Raw genomic sequence first — 25,892 nt, 5'->3', positions numbered from 1 at the left:
CAAGAATTTTCTCCTCCAAAGTAGTTCACGCAAAGCGCCTATTCGATCATGGATCGTAGGGGACATCTTATCATTGGTCATTGGTCAAAGAAAATTTTTTCTGCAACGAACTCCAAGCCCGGAATTCCAACGATTACGAGTGTTCATCACGCAATTGGAATATTAACGAAAATCCATAACTCTAATCTAACATCAATAAAAAATGTTCATTTTTTACATTTTATTATTATAAATTGTTTTTTATAAATTATAATGCTCGTTATTTAATTATAAATATTTTTAATCAGTTATAAATATATAATATTTAAAATTTTATAAATAGTTTAATAATTTTTTTTATGAAATTTAGGTGTAATTTGTTTTAAAATTATTCAAAAACCTATCAGCGTAAACAAAAAAAACGCCACCACGGGCAGAAACATCAACGAATGAGATGAGGCAAACAATTGTTTACGCACTAAAGTTAAATCCAGGCAAATAAAAAAACTAATTGCTCATTTTTTTATTGCAGCTTGCTTGAATATCTCCTACCACCAGAATGATACTTGCAGAACGAGCAGGAACCTGAGGTGCTATAAATACCAGAGGAGCGAGCGATCCCATTCCTTCTGATTCAAGTTCTCCCTCCTAAACCTCTCCCATTGACCCCTACACGTAAAACTATATCATTTCATTGCAAAAGAATCCTCTGGTGTAATAGTTGAAAGCTTAGCTTCGACCTCGAGCAAAAAATGGCTGCTGCCTTGACCGGAGAGAACCTGTCGAGGCAGTCCAGCAGCAGAAGCTGGAGGTCCGGAAGTGTGAGAGAGATTTGGAATGAACCCAACGTATTCCGGCGAGAATCCGGCAGGGAGGAAGACGATGAAGAATTGATGTGGCTGCAATCGAGAGGCTGCCAACTTATGATAGATTAAGGAAGGGCATGCTGAAGCAGATCACTGAGAGTGGAAGGGTGATTCATGATGAAATTGATGTCACAAGACTTGGCCCCGAGACAAGCAACTCTTGATGGAAAAAGTCCTCAAGGTTGCTGAAGAAGACAATGAGAAGTTCCTCAAAAGGCTCAGGAACAGAATCGATATGTAAGCAAATTAAGCGCCTCACTATGTTGTAATATATTCATTTTTCTTGAATGGTTTATACGCATTTCTTGAAAGTTTGTTTTGGGAGAAATGCGAATAAATTCTGCTAGTTTGCTTTTTTTCTGTTTCTTACGTAAACAGAGATTAAGAGTTATTTGTTCGTGGTGAAAACAGGGTGGGAATAGAGATTCCCAAAATAGAGGTCAGATATGAACATTTGTCTATCGAAGGAGAGGCCTATCTTGGAACCAGAGCACTTCCAACTCTGATCAATTCCACCATGAACACATTAGAGGTGCTAGGATATAAACCGCTTCTTCTGCTTCTTATTATATCTTTCCTTTTGACTTTTCGTTTTTTGCATTAACGGATTTTTGTGTTAAAATCTTGCATCTGAATAACAGGGGATTTTTGGAAAAGTAGGACTCTCTCCATCAAAGAAAAGAGTCATCAAGATACTTAACGATGTCAGCGGTATACTGAAACCATCAAGGTGATTCTTCTGAAAATGAGATTACTCCTCCTCTTGAATCTATAATTATCCTTCTGTGCGAGTTTACTTTGTAGGCTTCAACAACTTACCAGTTCTTTCGCAGGTTGACTTTGCTTCTTGGACCTCCCGGTGCAGGAAAAACAACTTTTTTGCTGGCACTAGCAGGGAAGCTAGATAAGGATCTAAAGGTCTGTTTTCTATGTGCCTCCCCTGTCTCTAGAAAAGTGTTGATGAGCGTTTGATTAATTTATCTTATATGTAATGGCAAATAAATCTCATAAACAGATGACTGGGAGAATCACCTATTGTGGCCATGAGTTCCGAGAATTTATTCCTCAAAGAACAAGTGCTTATATCAGCCAACATGATCTTCATCACGGGGAGATGACAGTGAGAGAGACATTAGATTTCTCCGGCCGTTGTCTTGGAGTAGGAACCAGGTATGATTTGCTTGCAGAGTTGTCCAGAAGAGAGAAAGAAGCCGGCATCAACCTGACCCCGAGGTAGATGCCTTCATGAAAGCTGTATCTATGGCTGGCCAAGAAACTAGCTTGATTACAGACTATGTTCTCAAGGTATATATGCTCCTGTTGCATGAGGCTTGGTTTTGTTAATTAGTTCACAAGACTAACTTTTTACATCATCAAATAGATTCTAGGTTTGGATATCTGTGCTGATATCATGGTTGGAGATCAAATGACCCGGGGCATATCTGGTGGACAGAAGAAGCGTGTAACTACCGGTATGAAATATGTAGCAATAACAGACAGACTAGCTAGTAGTAATGGGAGCTCAAAGTTTAATCTTCTACTTTGGTTCTGACTTGAGTATGTTTCATTTTATTAATGTAGGAGAAATGTTGGTTGGACCAGCAAAGGCATTTTTCATGGATGAGATATCAACAGGGCTAGACAGTTCTACCACTTTTCAAATAGTGAAGTTTATGAGGCAGATGGTTCATGTAATGGACGTAACTATGATCATATCTCTCCTGCAACCAGCACCTGAGACATTTGAACTTTTCGATGATGTAATTCTACTTGCAGATGGTCAGATTGTGTATCAAGGGCCACGGGAAAATGTTGTTGAGTTTTTTGAGCACATGGGATTCAAATGTCCTGAAAGAAAAGGAGTTGCAGATTTTCTTCAGGAAGTGACGTCCAAGAAGGACCAAGAGCAATATTGGTTCAGAAGGAACCAGCCTTACAGATATATCTCAGTTTCAGAGTTTGCTCAGGCGTTTAACTCTTTCTTCATTGGCCGACAGCAATTAGAAGAGCTGAAAACCCCTTATGATAAAGCTAAAACCCATCCTGCAGCTTTGGTGAAGGAAAGTATGTCTTCTTCCAAGCATGGACCTATTTAAGGCATGCTTTTCAAGGGAATGGCTGCTGACGAAGCGTAAAGGATTTCTTTACATATTTAAAACCGTGCAGTTAACAACCCTGGGTACGGTTGGCTTCACTGTGTTTTTCAGAACCAAAATGAAAACTGGTGAAATGGCAGATGGGGTAAAATTCTGGGGAGCATTATTTTTCGGTCTAATGAATGTCATGTTCAATGGGTTTGCTGAGTTATCTATGACAGTTGCCACTACCCGTGTTCTTTAAACAAAGGGATTTCTTGTTTTTTCCTGCATGGGCATTTTCCCTTCCTATTGCAGTCCTCAGAATTCCCCTCTCAATCGGAGAATCTGTGATATGGATCGTTCTCACATATTATACAATGGGGTTTGCACCTGCTGCAAGCAGGTGAGTGCTCAATTCGAAAGCATTAGATAATATTCTTTATTTATAATAACTCATACAGGGTGTTGATTTACTTTCAAGTTCTCAATATTTCTATTGCATTGCAGATTTTTCAAGCAGTTACTAGCATACATTGGAATACATCAAATGGCTCTTTCTCTCTTTCGTTTCATTGGAGGTGCTAGCAGAACACAAGTTATTTCTAACACATTTGGAATGTTTGCCCTATTACTTGTGTTTGTTCTCGGAGGTTACATCATTTCAAAAGGTTAGATTTATTTCTTTTCATACAAGTTCGAAAGGAAGCTTCTGAGATTGCAGTTTAAAGGGTTGAAGCCCAATCATGTGTGAAGTAGAATCTAAAATGGTGAAAAATGTTTCATTCTCTTTGTGAATAGATGACATACCAAATTGGCTAATTTGGGGCTACTACATCTCTCCTATGATGTATGGACAAAATGCTATTGCTATAAATGAGTTTCTCGCTTCTAGATGGAGCACTGTAAGTTCTCCTATGAATACTTCTACAGTATTAATTAAATCTATTAGGTAGGCTCTACCTATAAATAGCTAATTTGAAACTACATTTTGGTGACAGCCTGGAAACGGCACAAGTGAAGACACAGTTGGGAAGTCGCTTCTCAAAAATCGAGGCTTGTTCACGACAGAGTCATGGTATTGGATAAGCGTTGGGGCACTCTTTGGGTTTACTCTTCTTTCAATGTGCTCTTCATAGCAGCACTCACATTTCTAGATCGTGAGTAACTTACTATCGTGCAAAAATTAAATCATCCAGCTTTGGTATTAGAAAAAGGCAAACATGTCAAAGCTTTGCTAATCTTGTTTCCTCCACGAACCAATTGCAGCAATGGGCAGTAACAAACCTATGATTTCGGAAGATGACGAGACTGAGAGTGTTTCTCCACAACAATTGGCATCAAATCCAGAAGGTATGGAGATGCCAGAGAGAAATGGGAGCTCCATAGGTTCTGCCATGAATGGTCAAAACAAAGAGGAATGGTTTTGCCCTTCCAACCTCTTTCGCTAACTTTCGATCACGTCAACTATTATGTGGATATGCCTGCAGTAAGTGTTATAGTCTTTTATATGAATATCTTTTCTATGACATCTAGACGCTTTTCATTTAGGGCAACATAAAATCTTGTGATTGTGACTTATCACGTGAACCATTTATTTCTTATATATTGAAACAACCTAACTTTTGTAGCTTGATGTGTATGATTCATAGTTCTTACTTGCAAATTAAAAAACGTGTTTCTGTTTTCAGGAAATGAAGGGCCAAGGGGTTGAAGAGAGCAGGTTGCATTTGTTGAAAGATGTGAGTGGTGCATTTAGGCCAGGAGTTTTAACGGCGCTAGTTGGAGTGAGTGGCGCTGGCAAGACCACCTTAATGGATGTATTAGCAGGAAGAAAGACAGGTGGATATATTGAGGGAAATGTAAGCATTTCAGGTTATCCCAAGAACCAGGCAACCTTTGCTCGAATTAGTGGCTACTGTGAACAGAATGACATCCATTCTCCATATGTGACTGTCTATGAATCTCTTTTGTACTCAGCTTGGCTACGCCTTTCCTCAGATGTTGACAAGGAAACACGCATGGTACTTTAGTTGTTCATATAAGCACGATTTTAATTTCTGTATACTGCTGGATCACATTTGATAACTATCAAAGCTGACTGTAGTTTTTTGCTTTTGGAATAGATGTTTGTAGAGCAAGTTATGGAGCTGGTTGAATTGAACAACATAAGGAATGCTTTAGTGGGGCTTCCTGGAGTGGATGGTCTTTCTACTGAGCAAAGGAAGAGGTTGACCATTGCAGTGGAATTGGTTGCAAATCCCTCAATCATCTTTATGGATGAACCTACTTCAGGACTCGATGCTAGAGCTGCTGCAATTGTTATGCGAACCGTAAGGAACACAGTCGATACCGGAAGAACTGTTGTTTGCACCATTCACCAACCAAGTATTGACATTTTTGAGGCTTTTGATGAGGTATTAATAATATAGTGGGGCTCTGCTATATAGTGTAGATAAAAAAGAAGACTATCAATATTCATTTTGTCCTGTCTATTTCACCTTGCAGCTCTTTTTGTTGAAAAGAGGAGGACAAGTGACTTATGCTGGACCTCTTGGTCAGCATTCTCACAAGCTTATTGAGTATTTTGAGGTCCGTCATTTCCTACTTTTATTCATCAATAACCAATTCAATTGCTAAAGTTAACTTGCCCATGGGTTAGTTATACGCCTAAGCTTGTTTGAAAATAGAACTTAGGCTAATGAAAATGGCTTCTGTAACAGGCTATTCCAGGTGTTCCAAAGATTAAAGATGGTTACAATCCTGCTACTTGGATGTTGGAGGTTAGCACTGCTGGAGTTGAAACTCAACTTGGTATTGATTTTGCTGAAATTTATGCCAACTCTGAGCTCTATAAGTAAGTGTATATTCAACAAATTACATTTAATCTTTGTGCTTTTGAATGTATCTCAAATATGATTAGCGTACCAATTTTGTCAGGCGAAATCAAGAGCTTATAAAGCAGTTAAGCACACCAGCACCGGGTTCTCAGGATCTATATTTCCCTACCAAATACTCTCAGAATTTCATTACCCAGTGTCAGGCTTGTTTCTGGAAACAACATTGGTCTTACTGGAGGAACTCTGAATTTAATGTCATCCGGTTTGCTATGGCGATTTTCATCGGCCTTGTGTTTGGAGTAATTTTTGGAGCAAAGGCGACCAAGTGTAAGTAAAACGAGTCCTGGGTCAATTTTTGGTGTTCCTTGACTCGAATCCCCTTAACCATTTAGTTTATGATTGATTTGCAGAGGAGAAGAACAAGATCTGAATAATCTACTCGGAGCAATATATGCAGCTATTCTTTTCCTCGGTGCTACCAACTGTTCTTCTGTGCAGCCAGTTGTGTCGATCGAAAGAACCGTGTTCTACCGAGAAAGAGCAGCCGGGATGTATTCAGAACTTCCTTACGCGTTAGCGCAGGTGAGAGATTGATTCAGATAAAATAGCTCAAAATTAATGAAGTAGCTTGATGGTGAATGCAAAATTAAACCTGCGGTGCTTACAGGTGGCTATTGAGATGATCTATACGGTGTTCCAGAGCATAGTGTACAGTCTTATTATTTACGCAATGATCGGATTCAAATGGGAGGCGGGCAAGTTCTTCTATTTCTACTACTTCATATTCATGTGCCTCTCCTACTTCTCCTTGTTCGGCATGATGGTCGTTGCCTTGACTCCTGGCCTCCAAATCGCTGCCATTCTCATGGCCTTCTTGTTTAATTTCTGGAACTTGTTTTCAGGTTTTATGATCCCCAGGCCGGTATGCTCTCATTCTCATCTTCATTCTGCTTGCCAATGCCAATGCCACATCTCATTTCTGTTGCTTTGTGACTGTTAGGGGCTATAATATAGATAAATGAAATTAAGTTATACTTCTAGAGGATTTTCTTTAACAAGAGTTGATGAAGGTTTATATTTCTTCTCTGTGATCCTGTCTTTGCCCATTCGAACCCAGGACTTTGCAGTTAAGTGCAGAACACGCTAACCAGCAAGGCTTGCTGGTTTAACAGTATTGTTGTTAATAGAATTGGATGTTGTGAAATGCAGATGATTCCGATATGGTGGAGATGGTACTATTGGGGTTCTCCAATGGCTTGGACGATCTATGGTGTGTTTGTATCTCAGTTTGGTGATATGGATACCCCAGTTCATATAAGTGGTCAACAGAGTCAGGCATTAAATGCCTACCTTGAAGAAAATCTGGGCTTCAAGCATGACTTTCTCGTACCATTGGTCCTGGGTCATATCGGTTGGGTTGTCATGTTCGTTCTAGTGTTTGCCGGTTCCATCAAGTACCTCAACTTTCTCAAGAGATGAGCATCTTCCTGGATTTTGGTCTCTATTTTTTTTTTTTTGGCTTTTATGTTATGAATCTCTACCATTGTTTTGTGTGGCTCCCCACTGTTGTGCATATTTAAACTCTACAAATCTTTATCAAGTCAATGTAATTTAATCTTAAACCGTTTTTTCTTTTAAGGAATGGGCTCACCGAAAATATATAGATTGATTTTTATTAACTTCCCAATTTTCTCATATTGATTTATTAAAACCTAGTTAAAATCATGTGGAATCTCTCTCTGCTTCTCGCAGCATACAAGAAAGTATAATTAGTGACAGTTAGTAAAAAAAAAAACAAATCAACTCAACTAGTTTAATGAAGACATTGAAGCAATATGATCGCAAAAGTTGACAAATTTCTTGTAGCCAAATGTACTGACAAAAACTTTGCAACAGAAACCCAAAAAAAAAAAAAAAAGAAGGTTCTAACTTGGAACCATCCACACCAAAACAACTTTTCGGCGTCCTTCAATCTAGAAGACGCGAGCAACCTAGCAGGCCAAATCCGATCAAAGTCCAATTAAAATTTGTACAGTTCAGATTCAGAATATAGCATTGTATAGCATTGTGGGAAACCAAAATAAAGAATTATTCAAAAGGAGTGTTTAATAAGTGCTAAAAGTATCACTATTTGATAAATGGTTAAAACAGCAATTGGCAGTCAAAGTTTAGATGCTTGCATATCTTGGATGGACGCGTCTCAATAATAACAGCAACAATTGGCCAAAAAAGAAAAACAACAACAACAGCGAAAAGGATCATGTATCAGCCTGAAAATTTTGTGCCACGAGCTCTCCCATCCCATGCACTGTCCCTACCAGCATCCTTGGGTTTTTTTCTGTGCCTATTCATCACAGGAATTAAACGAAAATTATTCATAAGCTTTCACACACTTGTTCATTAGCGTACAGGGATTGACATGAATAGAACAAAATAAAGGTGGAATAGGAAATAGTTTTGGTGGTAACTCTCGTGTAAGCCAAGGTGTAAGGGCATACAACTTTTGAGCATCATGAATGTCATAAAAGCAAACCAGGCTTAGCTGCTTCCAATCTCTCCTACTCTGTCTTGTTCACTAAGGTTCTCCATAGCTTTGTGGTTGAGCCCTTTCTGTCCACTCCACGACCTAAACTTGTGCCTCAAGCACCTTTCCATCTTCGAGAAACCATATTCTATATAATTTCGCTGTACACTTTCAAACTACTTTATCTACCCTTATGGTATTCTTCCATATACTAAATAGGAAATTGGCATGAAAATGCCGCGACTCGAGGATCTGATTCGCTGGATTCACAGGGTGGGAATTCTGGCCTTTTTATAATGTAATGTAGCTGTAGCTATATGTGCATGACAAAAACAATTCGTGTTCCTGGTGGGAAGCAGTAGTTAGCATAATTTGCCCATATACCAACTTAAGAAAATAGCTACCTAACCAATGCAGACCCGTCAGCATCTTTCACTTAGTTTACATACAAATTGATACAATATATATGAGGGAAGAGTATAAGAAGATCAGTCAGATGATTTAAACATTATTATTATTTACTCTACTTATATATAATAACTTTAAAAATATTCGAAACCAAAAATCTAGTTTGCTTTTAAGCGACGGTGACAATTAAAAAAAAAAATTGGAAGAAAGTATTTTTGCTCAGTGTAGAAAAATTTACCCTTTCAACTACACGAGGATAAAGGAATAGGCATTTCTGTCATTTTGGCTCATTATACGGATCTGTTAGTAACATTAGCTGGTGGTTTCATAGCTTCAAAGCGAGTCTTGTTTATAACCACCCAAGGTAAGGCTGTAGGGAAAGAGAGCCATCATTCCAGAGAACAAGAGAAAAGAAGAGAGAAAACTGGTAAGCAATAGCTGCAATTAATGGCAACGCCAAAGCAGCTATATGAGCAGCAACAATCAAATGTTCAGAGAGTGAAGAACTCGGGAATTATTAGCTCAAACCAGAGCCCAATAAGGGATGACAAGGAAGAGGAGATGGCCAGATCAGCTCTGGCCATGTTCCGAGCGAAGGAAGAAGAAATTGATAGGAAGAAAATGGAGGTAAGGGACAAGGTTCACGCTCATCTGGGTCGCGTCGAGGAGCAAACAAAGCGATTGGCTGAGATTAGAGAAGTAAGTTCATGATACTTGCGAAACCATACTTCCACATACTTTAGTTGCTTTGTTTGTGTGTAAATATATGAAACATCAAATCCACTACATTTAAATTTTCGGGAAGAAAAGGCATGTTCATTTGGTCAGAGGATGTGCAGAAATATACACGAAGCCAGTTGTTCTTGGATAATTAGTTTGTATCCAAAGATTTCACGGAAACGTAGATGACTATGTTATTGAGATACTGCGAATGGTGCGTGTTGTAGGAGCTTGAGGGTATCACTGATCCAATGAGAAAAGAAGTTACAGTAGTTCGAAAGAAGATAGACACAGTGAACAAAGAGTTAAAGCCACTGGGCCAAACCTGCCAGAGAAAGGTGGGGTTTTTTTTCCTGTTTTCTTACCGTTCACTTCTTGTTATTTGCTCCTGTCATTTCTAAAATGTTGTATGCCAAAGGAGCCATAGAAATTGTATTTGCGGGAGAAGAGGAATGGCCATTTAATTTGTTTTAATTACACAGCTTTTGATACAAGCACTTAAGCACAGCTTCATATCTCATGATTCATTGATTGACCTCATTGGCTTTATCTGGCCCCATGTTGTCTCATTGGTCGAGAGACAAGTGGATATGATCATACCAGTAGTTAGGGTGATCATTCATAATAATTGTGTCGGAATTTCCACAAAAAAAAAATTAAAGGATGGCGATAGTCTCAATAGGAAATTTCAAGTTATTCATACAAGCTTCTTCCCCCTAATTATAAACAGAAGAAAATACAACAATAGGCTTGAAGTTTTCTGAAACATTTTTCTCTCCGTGGGGTGGAGGTTTACAGGAGAGAGAGTACAAAGAAGCGCTAGAAGCTTTCAACGAGAAGAACAGGGAGAAAGCTCAACTTGTTTCCAAACTAATGGAGGTTAGCAATATTTATTTATTTTTTGTTGCTCAAAACTTAATAATCTGCTTATCGGCTTTCCGTGTCTTTATTTTAATGCTAGCTGGTGGCTGAGAGTGAGAGGCTGAGGATGAAAAAGCTGGAGGAGCTAAGCAAGAACATAGAAACCCTGCACTGAGATGCTACTAAATGTAGCCTTTTGGATTGAGTGTGTTGAGACTAGAATCACCCCCCCCCTTCAATTGAATGTTGATACAATATCATTATGCGTTTTTTGTTTTGTTTTGTATCAATTTCACTGACTGAATTAGTGAAAGAATATCTGAATTATAAATACTCCAAAAGATCCCGTCGTTGTATTGTGAGATGTGATGCATCAATCATCAAATTCCATTTCAATGTTCCGAAAGCTCTTGTACAACTAAAGCCCTGCATCAAACTTACCTAATTTCATCATGTGTTTACTTTTCATTTCAATTGTTGAAGGTCACCCTAAACGTTTTTCTTTTTTATTTGACATCCATGATTATCTACAATTTTTTAAAAAAGATAGTTGTTAATAAATTAAAGGCTTGTATTAATCGACAAAAAATGATTTTAATGTACAAATTTATCATATTCGCCCGTTGGCACAAATCATTATGTCTAAGTTAGAAACTCTCATTGGCCTATTCCGTGGATTTAGGTAAATAAATACTTCAACTGAATTAAATATAAAGCATTGATCACTATTTTATTGTTATTAAAAAATATTAGTTGAAACTTTAATTTCTTAAAGAAACTTACAACTTTTCAATTGTATCCTCATTAAATATTCTATATAAACACTTTAATAATGATAATTAAAATTTTAATGTATCATTTTAAATAAAAAGAATTAAATAAAGTAAGTGTATAATTAAAAAAATAATTATAAAAATTATTTAATATTTTATATTTTAAATTAAGTAAAATTTTTAAAAGATATTCTATATTATTATTTAGAGAGAATAGTTTTTACTAGTAGTTAAGAATAAAATGCATGGATTTAAATTGAGTGAAATAAAGATGACCATTATTTTATTTTGATTAATTTTTATATTTATACAGAAAATTTAGCTGACGGGTTAGGTTTTTTAATAAAAATAACAGTTGAAATTTTTTTTAAAATTTTTTTTTGTATTTATTAAAATTTAAAATTTAAAATATTTAAAAAAACCTCGATGCCCATCAATTATTCATTGGGAGGACCAGGGTAGGCATGATTGTGGATCACTACTGCGGGTCCTGAACCATTGGCCCTGTATCTGTATCTTTAACGAAGGAATGAATTGGGCATCGGGTAACCAAAAAATAAATAAATCGGGCATGACGTACACTGCGGAGATTCTTATGCAGTCAAAACTATTTCGAGAATAGAGACCGAAGGTACGACGACGATGGACGACTCCAAGGCGCTCGGAACTTTCAACCCTAGTAGCGATGGAGCAAAAGCAAAGAAGCCGAAGGTGGTAGTGATAATGGGTCCCACTGGCTCTGGGAAGTCCAAGCTTGCCATTGATTTGGCTTCCCACTTCCCGGTCGAAGCTATCAACGCTGATTCCATGCAGGTTTACCGAGGCCTGGATGTTCTCGCCAACAAAGTTCCGCTCTCCGACCAAAAGGGTATATGAGTTTGTGCTTCTTCATCATTTCCTGAACTCTCTTGGTTTCTGAAATTGAACTTTCTGTTGTAGGGGTGCCTCACCATCTTCTGGGTACCGTAAGTCCAAACGTTGAATTTACAGCTAAAGACTTTCGAGATTCTGCTATCCCTGTAAGTTATTGTTTCCTCAGTGTTCAGTTTTGCCTTGGAAGTCTTTAAGTTGCAACAATGGGTGCAAAGCTAGAAAACCGGAGGCTTTCTTCTTTTCTAAGAAATGTTTTGAAGTAGCATGGTGAGAAGTACCATTTTTATTTTGATTAGGGCTTGTTGGCAGCTTTTGATTTTAAAGGTTTCTGATTGGTGGGTGCATTTATGATTTTTTTTTTTTTGGTTTTAATTATTGCCTAATTGATCTTTAAACAAAGAATTCCTTTGTGATTCTTAATAGTTGTTTTCTTAATTTTCAGCTCATCAATGACATCTGTGCTCGCAACTGCTTGCCCGTCATAGTTGGGGGCACGAATTATTACATCCAGGTGGGAATTCTGAAAATCGCTGCTAGGAATTGTGCCTACTTTTTATTCTTAATGTTCTTCATTTCGGAGTTTTATGATGTCCCTATATTGCATTCCCTTTTAGACTCACCATATCTAGACAGAGGTGATTATTTCTATATGTTACTTTTGTGGGTAATCTTGTTTGTTATCCTGTTCAGGCTCTCGTGAGTCCGTTCCTTCTAGATGAGTCAGTTGAAGATATGGATGAAACCTTTATGGACAACCTTTCCGGTAAACTGCAATTCAGTACTCTAAAATGTTGGTCTAATTTGTCAATTATTTCAATTATGCTTGTCATCTGTTTTATTTGCAGGTACTGGACCATTGGATAAGTATTTCATCCCTGAAAAGGACAGTTCAGACAATAATTATGAATTGCTTAAAGATGTTGATCCAGTTGCAGCAAATAGAATGCATCCAAATAACCATAGAAAGGTGTCTGATTTAATTGCATCATTCATTATTCTTTAACATAGATAAAAGACCCTCCTATTTAGAGCATAATGTCACGGGGCTAGTCTTTCGACCCGTGCGGCACTTAGACAACCTTCACTGGAAGTTGCTAAGTAAGCCTAACTCATATGAAAGGAGGATGCTTGGCTAAGTAGAGGAAAGGGAAAGCTTGAAGGCAAAGAAGAGTAGAGAGAGTTTGGAGAATGTGAGAGTTCTATTGATTTGAGAACTCAAGGATGATTTACAAATGAGGAGGGGTGAGGTATTTATAGGCCTCCCCTTGGATCTAGAATGTTCCCACCTCCTTAATGGACGGTGGAGATTAAATCTATCATACGGTTACAATTGATTCTCTAAAATTCTCTTAACAAATATCTAGATATTTAAATGGAAGAATCTAGAGACAATATTAAAATATTGAGGCTAGAGTTGTGTAGGCTTCTCTAGAATGTTCTTGCACTCTCTAGCACTCTTAAGGTTAGCTGGGAGCCTTCTGGAGGGTTCTGGAGCATTCTGGACCTTGTGAAAAATGACGAAACGTGACATTCTCCCCACTTGATTTCGCGACGCCCTCGTCGCGCCTTCCTCCTTGTAGCGTTGGATTTGGTCAGTGAATTGCCATAGGAGGTTTTCACGTTCCCAACTAGCTTCAAAGTCTGGTTGTCCCTTCCATTTGATTAAGTACTCATTGTAGTTGGGAACTCCTCTCTTCTTGATCACCCTGTCTGCAAGGATTTCTTCTATCTCCTTGTCGTACTCAGTGATGACCGCTATCGGTGCTCTCTTAGAGATACCTCGAGATGGATCTTCATTTCTATAGTGTTTCTTCAAGAGACTAACATGGACGACAGGATGAATCTTAAGCCTGTGAGGGAGTTGTACTTGGTATGCAACCTTTCCCACACGTTTGATGATAGGGAAAGGGCCTTTATATCTCCTGACCAAGCCTTTGTGGACTTTGCATAGTAACTTGAATTGATTCGGTAATAACTTAACCATGACCAAGTCACCTACTTGAAACTCAATGGGGCGCCGCTTCTTGTCTGCCCACTTCTTCATTTTTCAAGAAGCTTTATCCAGGCATGCACGAGTAATGTCGGCTTCTTCTTGCCATTCCTTGGTAAACTTATAGGCAGCTGAATTGTCTCCCTTGTATGGTATGGCAAGTGCGTTGGGGGTTAGAGGTTGTTGTTCGGTAACTATCTTAAAAGGGCTCTTACCTGTCGACTCACTTCGCTGCAAGTTGTAAGAGAATTGGGCCACATCGAGCAACTTAGCCCAATCTCGTTGATGAGCGCTCACATAGTGCCGAAGGTAGAGCTCTAACAAAGCGTTGATTCGCTCTGTTTGTCCATCGCTCTGAGGATGAAAGCTTGTTGAGAAATTCAAATCTGTCCTTAAGAGCTTAAAAAGTTCTCTCCAGAATTTCCCGGTAAATCGGGGATCTCGATCACTGACGATGTTGCGAGGGATCCCCCATAGCTTCACGACATGCTTGAAAAATAAGCGTGCCGCTTCATCGACCTTGCAATCTGCTGGGGCTGGTATAAAGGTGGCATATTTGCTGAATCCATCAACCACCACCATAATACTCCCACATCCTTCAGACTTAGGGAGAGCAACTATGAAGTCCATGGAGACACTCTCCCATGGTCTCTCAGCCACTGGCAAAGGTTCGAGTAGACCAGCAGGATATTGTTGTTCAACCTTATCTTGCTAGCACACTAAGCAAGTTCTCACATATGCTTCGACATCGTCTTGCATATGTGGCCAATAGAAATGATTTTGTACGAGAGCAAGTGTTCTGGTCATACCTGGATGTCCGGCCCACATGGAATCATGGCACTCATTTAGGACATCCCTTCGAAGGTTGCCCCGTTTCGGCACATAGACTCGGTTCCCAATGGTGTAGAGTATTCCATCATTCACCCAAAATCTTCGAGTCTTGCCTTCGGTAGCAAGCTTTATTAAGTCGCTTGCGGATGAGTCCTGAGACATACCTTCCTTGATTCGTTCAAGGAAGTCATTCTGGGGCATACTTGCTGAGAGAGTAGCTAACTCGGCTTTCCTGCTTAAGGCATCGGCCACCACGTTTGCTTTGCCTGGCTTGTACTCCAACCGATAATCAAACTCAGCAAGAAAATCTTGCCAGTGAGCTTGCTTCGGGCTGAGCTTCTTTTGTGTTTGGAAGTAGCTCGTAGCAACATTGTCTGTCATAATAGTGAACTTGCTCCCAAGTAAGTAATGACGCCAGGTTCGTAGACAATGGATGATGGCAGACATCTCTTTCTCTTGCACCGTGTAGCGCCTCTCCGTGTCATTGATCTTGCGGCTCTCGTACGCAATAGGGTGTCTTTCTTGCATTAACACGCCCCCTATTGCAAAGTCTGAGGCATCGGTGTATACCTCAAATGGCTTGGAGTAGTCGGGCAAGGACATAACAGGCTCTTGCGCGACCATCTGCTTCAGCTTGTCGAAGGCATCCTGGCAATCTTGTGACCAATGCCAAGATTTGTTCTTCTTGAATAAATCTGTCAATGGAGCAGTGATTTTTGAATACCCCTTTATGAACCATCGATAGTAGTTCACCAGACCAAGAAATGATCTTAACTCTGGGACCTTGGTAGGAGGCTGCCATTCTTGGATGGCTCGAATCTTAGTTGGGTCCATCATGAGCTTCTCATCCTTGATCTTGTGCCCCAAGAAGTCCACCTCTTGTTTGGCAGAAGAACAATTTTCTAGCTTAATGTAAAGTTCATGATCAGAGAGTACCTGGAAGACTTTCTTCAAGTGTTGAGCATGCTCTTTAAGAGTGTTGCTATATACCACGATGTCATCCAAGTATACCACCACGAACTGGTCCAAGTAAGGGTGGAACAACTTGTTCATGAGCGTGCAGAATGTAGCTGGGGCATTTGTTAGTCTAAAGGGCATGACAAGGAATTCGAATGCTCCATATCTCGTCACGCAAGTTGTCTTCGGCTCATCACCTGCGGCGATGCGTACTTGATAGTACCCGGATCGAAGATCAAGCTTAGAGAAGCACTTGGCTTTTCCAAGCTGATCGAACAAGTCAGCAATCAAAGGTATCGGGTACTTATTCTTGATAGTAATCTTGTTCAAGGCCTTGTAGTCGATGCACATTCGTAACGATCCATCCTTCTTCTTCTGGAAGAGGACTGGAGCACCGTATGGGGCCTTAGATGGTTGGATGTATCCAGAATCAAGGAGATCTTGCAGTTGTCTCCTTAACTCAGTAAGTTCTGGAGGTGACATGCGGTAAGGTGCCAAGGCAGGTGGTTTGGCATCAGGCTCCAACTCGATCTGATGGTCTACCTCTCATTTAGGGGGTAGTTTCTTAGGCAACTCGTCAGGCATGACGTGCTTGTGCTCCCGTAGCACCTCTTGGATACAAGGTGGCAAGATTTTCCGTGGCTTCGTTGGGCCATCCTCTTCCTCGACCAATGAACGTACAGTGGCAATATACCCTTCTGAGTTCTTGAGACCCCTCTTGAATTGCAAGGCAGAAATCATAGGGCCAGATTTCTCCAAGCGTTTCAAGAGGATTACCCGGATCATGTTGGAGTCAATGACCACCATAGACTTGGCTTCGGGAATAGGGAAGGCATGTGTTTTGCAAAAGAAAGCAAGTCCCAACACAACTTTGAAATCATCCATAGGGACAACAGTAAAGGCCAGCGTACCTTGCCAGTCCCCGATCTTCACCTTCACATCCTTGGCAATCCCAAGGACTTGTTTGGCTGGGGAGTTCACTGCCTTGATGGTACCTTCTCCCTTATTGAGCTGGATACCCAATCTCTTGGCTTCTTCAGCTTCTATGAAGTTGTGGGATGCTCCTGTGTCGAGCATGGCAGAGGTGGACTTGCCCTGAATAGCAAGATCAGCATAAAGTAGACCCTTCTTTTCCTTCTTAGATGGAGAAAAGAGTCCAGTCAAGGAATTCAAGTGTTGGAGGGAACCAAGGTCGATCTGTTGCTCCTTGTCCCAGCTATCCTTCATCTCAGCAACCAAGGCATTCATAGCCTTGCAGTTGGGGCAGTCACGAGTCCAGTGTGGACCATCGCACATGAAGCATGGCTTCGGTGGCTTTGAGGCATCACGCTTGATTGAGGGTGGTCTATCCTGTCTAGAACTCCCACCAAAGAATCTACCACCATCCTTACGATCGGAATTCTTCTTTTGTCCTCCTTCGTCTCCTCCACTGTTACCAGGATTAGGCTTTTTGGACTTGGTGGAGCAGTCGATTATGCACTCAGCAGCAGCAATTGCCTCATCTAGAGTTTGCACTTTGCGTCTATCGAGTTATACTCTCGCCCAATCTTTAAGTCCGTCTATGAAGTAGAAAAGAGCCTCCTTGTCGGACAGGTCCTCGATCTCGAGTATGATGGTAGTAAACTCTTTAATGTAGTCAGGAATACTACTAGTTTGTCTCAACCTACGAAGCTTACCTCGAGCTTCTGTCTCAGCATTGTGGGGAACAAAGTGCTTGCGGAGTTCTGACTTAAACAGCTCCCATGTGTTGAGAGTGCAGATGCCCTTCTCTCGCTTAGCATGCTTTCTGCGCCACCATAGTTGGGCTGCATCCCGAAGAAAAGTTGAAGCATTGTTGATTCTGATCAAGTCGTTAGAGACTCCTATGGCCTTGAAGTACTGTTCTAGGCCAAAGAGAAAGTTCTCCACAATCGTGGCACTACGTGCCCCATTGTACATGGCCGGCTTGGGCACTTTCAGTCCCTGAGAAGTGGCGTTTGAAGTACTACCACTAATAGGGCTACTCACACAGTGATGAGATTCCCATTCATGACGAATCTCATCCATTTGAGAGCGTAGACCTCGCACCTCATCTCTTGCATATTTGCGGAGATCGGCGAGATCACGTCTGAGGGAACGAATGTCTTCCCCTAAATCATCATTAAGGTCTGCAATCATCAACTTGGCAGCCCGCATTATCTCAGCATTCTCTTGGATGAGATTGTTGAGTTGATCATTGAGTCCCCCTATAGTAGTTCTCACTTCCTCCATGTTAGATTCCAAGCTAACAACACGAGGTTCAAGGGACTCACCTGCGGGTGCCCTGCTCCGGCCTTGCTCTTGCTTGGACTTGGGGTGAGCTTGCTCCTGTTGTGCATGAGCTTGCTCCTGTGCTTCTGTGCCAACGATGTTTCCTTCCTCAGTTGCCATTGTACAATACCTTCCTTCAAGCACAACGGTAGAACCGAGCTCTGATACCAACTGTCACAGGGCTAGTCTTTCGACCCGTGCGGCACTTAGACAACCTTCACTGGAAGTTGCTAAGTAAGCCTAACTCGTATGAAAGGAGGATGCTTGGCTAAGTAGAGGAAAGGGAAAGCTTGAAGGCAAAGAAGAGTAGAGAGAGTTTGGAGAATGTGAGAGTTCTATTGCTTTGAGAACTCAAGGATGATTTACAAATGAGGAGGTGTGAGGTATTTATAGGCCTCCCCTTGGATCTAGAATGTTCCCACCTCCTTAATAGACGGTGGAGATTAAATCTATCCTACGGTTACAATTGATTCTCTAGAATTCTCTTAACAAATATCTAGATATTTAAATGGAAGAATCTAGAGACAATATTAAAATATTGAGGCTAGAATTGTGTAAGCTTCTCTAGAATGTTCTTGCACTCTCTAGCACTCTTAAGGTTAGCTGGGAGCTTTCTGGAGGGTTCTGGAACATTCTGGACCTTGTGAAAAATGACGAAACGTGACAATAAACTCTGTTTGGTGGGTAATAAGAAATTAGGAAAATAATCCCGTATTACATCATGTGATCCATACCTATAAAGCTGCATCATCCAGTTTGAATTGGAAAAGGCAAGACTATCCATGATTCTGCTCTTTCTTCTATTGAGTAATAAATCTGTATAAGGTATTAAGAAATGGCCTATACCAGGCGTTGAGGATTCTGAATGATTCTTTAAAACTCTTTGCTTTTCTATTTTTCCTATGAAATTTCTGTTTACAGTCAAAGCAAGAATATGAAAACTTTGGTGTTCTGAAACTTCATTAGAAGAACTGTCCAGTTTGATTTCTTGCTGAATTTGTTATATGAATTGTTTAAATTGAGGTTGCTATGGTTACATGCATTTCCCTTTTTATTTGCAGATTAGTCAATACCTTAGCTTGTATGCTCGCACTGGAGTTCTTCCTAGCAAAATTTTCCAAGGAAAAGCTGCAGAGGTTTGTCAGCTTCTTTGGCTACTATTTATTGATCACATTTCCTAAACAATCACTATTCCCTTCATTGAAGAATTTAACTTCAGTTCTGAAAGGAAACGTGACTTATTGATCATGTACTAGTTGGAATTTTGGATTTTCTAGTCCTCAACATTGTTGTGTGATGGTTTTTATCTGTTCAACCCTACCAAAAAAAAAAAAATGCAGTCTATCTTGTTCCCCTTCTATTTTATATATTTGGTAGTGACATCAAATGAATCAATGACAAACATAATATGAATCAAGGATATTTGTTTTCTTGTGTCTTGTGGCAATATTTGTGTTCTGTTTCTTTGTCTTTTTCTCATAACTAATGCCGGTCCTGCTTGTGCCAGGGCAGAAGTGGGGTCAAGTTGGTAACTTGAGATATGATTGCTGTTTTATATGTGTGGATGCATCTCTTCCTGTACTGGACAGATATGTAGAACAGAGGGTAGATTGCATGATGGATGCTGGATTACTTAATGAAGTCTATGACATTTACAATCCAAATGCTGATTATAGTCGTGGCTTGCGGCAAGCCATTGGTGTCCGTGAATTTGAGCCTCTTCTGGGAACCCGTGTATTTGAAGAAATCTACAAAAGAGAGAAAGAATCGACCGAGGATTCCAGGAGAGAAAAGTGTGATAAATTGTCTGATGATGATCTGATGGGGCTCTTGAAGTTGTCTTCTGACACAAAAGCCATTACACTTATGGAAGAAGCAATTGAAAAAGTAAAGGTTAACACGCAGAGACTAGTTCGCCGTCAGGTTAGAATAATCTCTCTCTCTCTCTCTCTCTCTCGCTCTCTCTCGCGCTCTCGACTTCTTTAAACTTGATTCTTGTTAAGAACTTTTGGGGGAATTTCAGTTTAGGACCACTGTAGCAAGTTTATTTCAAATCAGTCCCAAAAAATTCTGATATTACACTAAAAGACCCAGGACTAAATTGAAATTCTATTTTTACAATGAAATGACTAAAATGCCCTTCAATTATTTTTTCAAAAATATTCATCCACCATCACTAGAACGCCACCGACAGATTGCTGCAAGAGCTTAGGCCACCGCCACTGACTGCCAGAGTTTCAGCAACAGCCACTAAAAATAAATACCCAAAGGTGGCCAATGAGGGCTTTGAACCCAACACCTCTTAATACACCAAAAGAATATTAACCACTAAACTAATGAAGGCTCTTAATTATATAATTCCATAACAAATATATGACATAATCAATTTTCCAAGGCAGTGCTTAGTAAGCTTGTTCATAATATTACATGTTATTTCACTAACAGTACTTGTTAATTTACTAATAAAACTTGTTGGCAATGCCTTTTACATATTTAACTTTTGTGACTTGTTAATTTACTAATGTTTCACATTAATTAACTGGCAAAACTTGATGAGAATTCCTTTTACATATTTAATCCCAATGACTTGTTAAAAATCTAACATAACTTGTTAAGTTTCTAATACTACTTGTTAACTTACTAGTGAAACTTGTCGACAGTACCTTCTAAACTTTCAAACTAGGTAACTTGTTAAATCTCTAACTTGATTTGTTAATTTACTAATATTACTTGTTAACTCAATAGCAAAACTTATTAGCAATACTTCTTAAATATTTAATCCTAATAACTTGTTAAAATCCCAATTTAACTTGTTAATTTATTAGCATTATTTGTTAATTCACTATCAAAACTTGTTGACAAACTTTTTATGTATTCAATCTTGGTGACTTGTTAAAATTTTGACTTAATAAATAACATTAGTTAAGTAACAAATTAAGTTATGGTTTTGACAAGTCACTATGATTAAATATAGATAAGGTATTATCAATAAATTTTGCTTGAGAATTAACAAGTAGTATTAGTAAATTAATAAGTTAAGTTAGGGTTTTTAACAAGCCATCGAGATTGAATATGTATAAAGTATTGTGAACAAGTTTTTGCTATTAAATTAATAAGTAGTATTAATAGTTAAAAAAAAATTAATAAGTTAAGTTATAGGTTTAACAAGTTATCAAGATTTAATATGTAGAAGGCATTGTCAATAAGTTTTGCTTGTGAATTAACAAGTAGTGTCAATAAATTAACAAGTTAACTTAGGGTTTTAACAAGTCATCAGGATGAAATATGTAGAAAGTATTGTCGACAAGTTTAGCTAGTAAGTTAATAAAAAGTATTAATAAATTAACAAGTTAAATTAGAAATTTAACAAGTTATAATAATTAAATATGTAGAATATATTATCAACAAGTTTTGTTAGTAAATTAACAAGTACTGTTGGTGAAATAACAGGTAATATTATAAACAAGTTTACTGAGCATTGATTTGGAAGGGTGATTATATTTTATATTTGTCTTGGCACTATATAATGAAGGGGCATCATTAGCTTAGTGGTTAATAGCACCAAAAGGTCTTGGGTTCAAACTTCTTCTTGACCACCTTTAGGTTTTTATTTTTGGTGGCTGGTGCCAGAGCTTCGACGGTAGCCCGGCCACTGAAGCTGAGCCTCGGCGGCGGCGGTTTGGCGGCTGGCTGCGGGTTTCAAAGGTGCATTTTTCTCAAAAAAAAAAAATATTTAAATAGCATTACGGTAATTTCCTTTGAAATTTACTTTCAATTTAGTACCTTGATCCTTAAGTGAATTTTCAGAATTCATTGGATCTAATTGATATCGCATCCCTGATCCTAAATTGAAATTCTCCCAAAACTGTTCTCATGGCCAGATTTGTGAGTAACTGAGAATTTGGCCATGTTGTCAATTTGTCATTAACATTGCATAGTGAAGACCAATTAAATGAGAGATCTTCAACTCGTATTTGTTTAGCAGTTTGTGGGGTTGCTATGAGTTTTCCTGGAACCATCTGTACTAATTTTGTTTCTTGACTCTTATATAACAATATTGTTATCAAAGACCACACGAAATTGAAGAGAACTTGGCCGTTGCCCTTTCATTGACTTGATTGAAACAAGCACACAAGTAACGTCAGAGATTGATGTGAAAACTTTGTTCATACAGAAGAGGATGCTTAATCGACTGCAAAAATTGTTTGATTGGACTATTCACTACGTGGATTCCACAGAATCATTATCAAGTAAGCCATCTCGGTCCCTTTATATTTCAGTGTTCGTTGTCAACAAATAATGTTTGAGACAATTATTTGGGTTATATTTTGATTCCAAGTTCCATGTTTCAGGTAAATCAGATGATATATGGACTGGCCAAGTGGTAGAACCTGCGGTGAAGATCGTTAGATCTTTCCTTGGCCAGAATCAGAACTTGTCATCCACGTCAGGGACGTCGAATAGCAGTGGGAGGAAGATGGTTGAAAGGGACCTCTGGACTCAATACATATGCAAGGTCTGCTAGGTTTTAGAATCCACCTGTCTGCTATGAAGACAAGGCAATTGTTTTGATTTTGATTCTGATGCTTTTCTTGTCTGGTTTTCCTGGTGGCCTTCCTATGGCAGGCCTGTGGGGATAGGGTGCTTAGAGGGATTCATGATTGGGAACAACACAAACAGGGACGTGGACACCGGAAACGTATTTCTAGCCTCAAGAACAAATCACGAGGCCTCTGTTCGCCGGAACAATAGCGGCAATATTCTATAGTTCGCATCGTTTCGTTTCGGTGTGTGTTATTTGTTGCTGATACCTTTTCACTTTTCGTCCGCATCTAAGTGGAACCTTCGCTTCATTTCTAATTTCTTGCACTTGGAGGCTTGGAGCTCCTAGTTATTAAGGGTATGTTTGTTGTCTGTTTTTATTTTTTATTTTTAAAAAACCGTTTTGCAATGAAGTTTTTTAAATTGTTTTTCAAAAAATCTGTTTGGCTATGTTAATTTGAGAACAGTTTTAAAATTAAAAAATTTAGCTGATAGTAGTAATAATAATAATAATAATAATAATAATAATGGCTTATGATAATCATTGATTAAGGTAATTGTAGTTTTTAATTATTAAATGTAATGTATTTTGAAAATAAAAAATAAAATGAAAATAATTTTAACTTGTTTTTATTCTTGTGCTTTTAAAAACTGAAGTTGAAAACAGCTTTGAAAACATTTAGATTCAAAACACTTATTTAAATTGGTTTTTTATTTTTTTAAAAGACTCTTTAAAAACAGAAATTAACAGGCCAAACTTTTTTTATCTTGGGTGTACCGATCCTAGCGTGTGTTTGGATTGAGGAGAAACGTGCGTTTTCAATCTCAGAATTGATTTTTTGAACAAAATATTCAAACAGCAGAAAAACGCAGAAATCGATTAAAAACACAAAACGCGCGTTTTCGAGTTTTCTCATAAGCTCTTCCCACCAGCTTTTCGCAAAAAATTTGTCAAAAATGTTAAAAAAAATTATAAAGAAAGGCCCAAAAAAAATTACAAAAAAAAAACACATAATTTAATAAAAATAAAATTAAACTCTCTTCTTTTTTCTTTTTTTTTTTCTTAATAAAATTTAAACTTTGTATATTCAAAAAATTAATATTTAATATTTAAAAATTAAATTATATAGTAATTTATATAATTAAAAATTAATTTTAATTAAATTATTCAAACAATTTTAATTCTGTTAAAATTAATTTTAAAAAAATAGTATCCAAACAAATTGTGTTATAACATAATCAATTATGATTAAAATTTACTACTTAATCAATTATTTTCATAATTTATTATACCCAACTGAAATCCAAACGGACTCCTAGTTATTAACTTTGTTCATATTCCTTTGTTGCCTGCGCAAAAAATATTCGGTATAGCTAGTTAATTACAGTATCGCATTATTTATACTCAATTACTAACTAAAAATATTTTAAATAAAATAAAATAATTATCTTCCATCTCTTATTTACACCTTTTCTTTCCATTCCCGCTTAAGAATTTTTTTCCCCTTATTCTCTTTTAATACCTGAAATGTGTTTATCGGAAAATGTATGCTCCAATGCGGAGACGCTCTGTACGCGATAACTTTTTTTTATCGTTATGCCACAAGGGGTATTTCTTCCCTGTTTATAATTTCTTATACTTGAATTGTTTTTTGTATGAGCATCCTACAACTAATACAGGTTTAAATGTAGAAAATAGATAACTAATTTATATAGATCAAACAAAGTACTTAGTTATTTATTAAAAATGTGTGTTGGTTAAAATATTTTTTAATTATTTTCATTAAAAAATATTCCTACTAATGTGTGCAAACAATTGTAATGGTTTGGAAAAAACAATAAAAATGAAAAAGAAAAGAAAAAAGATTGAGATTTCACATTTAAAATTTAAAAAAAAAATGTGAAGTGGCCCTTACATATCTATCCTCTTACCAATCGCTTCAGCCCTCCTCCTATCTTTTTAACTATTAAATCTCCATTTCAAGAATTAAATTTATTATATTATAAAGTTATTACACATAAGTGAATTTAAATTATTAAAATTTAATCTGAAATTGACATCAAATGATGGAGAAGATAAGGTCGGAAAAGATATTAGTAAGGGGAGGAAGCTAATTGTAGAGATGGATATGAAATTTAAAAATATATTTAGTATAATTATAAAAATTTCATTTATCTTTTAACCGATAATTAATAAGTATATTTAAAGTACTCTTTTTGGTCCAATTTAGAGAAAATATTTTTTTTTATCCTATTCATAAGTCACTTCATTAAATTTCATCACAATTTTTTTTGTTTTCCATTTATTGAATGTTCAAAAGAGAAAATATACGTTATTAATATATATGTATATATATTTTTAATAAGGATAGAGTTAAAAAATTATTATATTTTTAGACAGAGTTAATAATTTTTAAAATTTTTTTATTTTAATAAAACACGTTAAAAGTAATTTATAAATAAGACTAAAAGAGTATAAAACTATTAAAATAACCTCTATTAAAAAAGGGGAAAATTTTATTTAAAACCCTTTAACCAAATTTAATTAAAAAAAAGGCCCAAAAACTTTGAAATTTCACTTCAGGCCAGTGGTACTGAAATGAAATTAAAATATTAAAAATTACCTAGTTGATCTTACTGAAAAATAATTTATTAATATAAGTGGTTTGTTTTCTTAGGTTAAGCTATTTATTACTTTACATTAAGTTGTTCATTACTCTAATTAAAAGATAAATCATAGATATATAAGTATAAAAAATATCTAAACAAATAGCTTAAACTATTTTAATAGAATATACTGTCCTTAAATATATTTATCATAAAAAATCTAACTGCAGACGACATATTATTTTTTCTATTAGACTCCTTCATTTCCACAGTCAAAATTTTTTTTTTTTTCCCACGAGACTCCATCTCTACAGACAACATTTCTTTTTCCTACTATCCTCCGTCATCCCCACTTGCAATGGCATTTTTTATTTTTCTTTCCAACGCGACCTCCTGCTCTTTTCACTCCCTTCAGATTCATGCCACAAAAGATCTTTACAATTAAAGTTCTGCAACAAGCCAAGATTTAGGAACCAAGCTAGTGTCATGACTCAAGAGTCACGAGAATTACGTAATAGAATGCTTTACGGGAAAGACCCCCACTATCCAAACTTTTCCCAGACACGAGGAATACCACAAATCATCCTATTTGAAAATTTAGAAATTGTTAAGAAAAAAAATAATAAGTCTTTCAAGGATGACGATGGTCCTGGATTAAGGTAAGACATTGCCCAAATACACCTTCCTTTGCTTTTTAGCTGAAATGATATAACACTTGTAATAAGGATATAATCGCGACGTCGTTTGAGTTTTTTTT

At 37.5% G+C, this 25,892-nt stretch overlaps 2 protein-coding genes and 1 pseudogene across 6 annotated transcripts; all 3 read left to right on the top strand.

The window, feature by feature from the left end:
* The first annotated feature begins 612 nt into the window (after positions 1-612).
* On the top strand, positions 613-7,398 carry LOC129298678 (pleiotropic drug resistance protein 2-like; annotated as a pseudogene).
* Positions 7,399-9,019: 1,621 nt separating this feature from the next.
* On the top strand, positions 9,020-10,741 carry LOC129298679 (uncharacterized). Of its 2 annotated transcripts, none has more exons than XR_008590409.1 (4): positions 9,020-9,391; positions 9,640-9,750; positions 10,203-10,291; positions 10,374-10,741. XR_008590409.1 is itself a non-coding variant. In XM_054937100.1 (4 exons), the coding sequence occupies exons 1-4, from the start codon at positions 9,140-9,142 to the stop codon at positions 10,446-10,448; spliced, it is 519 nt and encodes a 172-aa protein (XP_054793075.1). In that variant the 5' UTR covers positions 9,021-9,139; the 3' UTR covers positions 10,449-10,741. The 2 variants fall into 2 exon arrangements, 1 of the variants encoding a protein (XP_054793075.1); XM_054937100.1 differs by having other exon boundaries at positions 9,021-9,391; positions 10,211-10,291.
* A 785-nt stretch (positions 10,742-11,526) lies between these two features.
* Positions 11,527-22,900, top strand: LOC129298676 (tRNA dimethylallyltransferase 2-like). Of its 4 annotated transcripts, none has more exons than XM_054937096.1 (11): positions 11,539-11,914; positions 11,986-12,065; positions 12,362-12,430; positions 12,610-12,682; positions 12,765-12,886; positions 19,048-19,122; positions 19,499-19,909; positions 21,617-21,691; positions 22,161-22,236; positions 22,339-22,502; positions 22,613-22,900. In XM_054937096.1, exons 1-11 carry the CDS (start codon positions 11,689-11,691, stop codon positions 22,736-22,738), a joined length of 1,497 nt encoding a protein of 498 aa, XP_054793071.1. In that variant the 5' UTR covers positions 11,539-11,688; the 3' UTR covers positions 22,739-22,900. The 4 variants fall into 4 exon arrangements, with proteins under 4 accessions (XP_054793073.1, XP_054793071.1, XP_054793070.1 ...); XM_054937095.1 differs by having other exon boundaries at positions 21,590-21,691; XM_054937097.1 differs by lacking the exon at positions 21,617-21,691 and having other exon boundaries at positions 11,543-11,914.
* The last annotated feature ends 2,992 nt before the right edge of the window (positions 22,901-25,892 follow it).

The sequence above is a fragment of the Prosopis cineraria genome, unplaced genomic scaffold (genome assembly GCF_029017545.1).
Source record: "Prosopis cineraria cultivar Desert tree isolate PC_DT_omini unplaced genomic scaffold, ASM2901754v1 PC882, whole genome shotgun sequence".
NCBI lineage: Eukaryota > Viridiplantae > Streptophyta > Magnoliopsida > Fabales > Fabaceae > Prosopis > Prosopis cineraria.
Note: the sequence above shows the minus strand (reverse complement) of the source record. Positions and strands in the feature narration are given on the sequence as shown.

Excerpts from the sequence above, each read along its gene's own strand:
- LOC129298676 (XM_054937095.1), top strand. The coding sequence starts at position 11,689 with ATGGACGACTCCAAGGCGCTCGGAACTTTCAACCCTAGTAGCGATGGA. Across the intron at positions 19,910-21,589 it reads AGAGACTAGTTCGCCGTCAG|GTTTTTATTTTTGGTGGCTG; the intron begins GTTAGAATAATC and ends GACCACCTTTAG. Across the intron at positions 22,237-22,338 it reads TTCCACAGAATCATTATCAA|GTAAATCAGATGATATATGG; the intron begins GTAAGCCATCTC and ends TCCATGTTTCAG.
- LOC129298679 (XM_054937100.1), top strand. The coding sequence starts at position 9,140 with ATGGCAACGCCAAAGCAGCTATATGAGCAGCAACAATCAAATGTTCAG. Across the intron at positions 9,392-9,639 it reads GATTGGCTGAGATTAGAGAA|GAGCTTGAGGGTATCACTGA; the intron begins GTAAGTTCATGA and ends TGCGTGTTGTAG. Across the intron at positions 9,751-10,210 it reads GCCAAACCTGCCAGAGAAAG|GAGAGAGAGTACAAAGAAGC; the intron begins GTGGGGTTTTTT and ends GGAGGTTTACAG.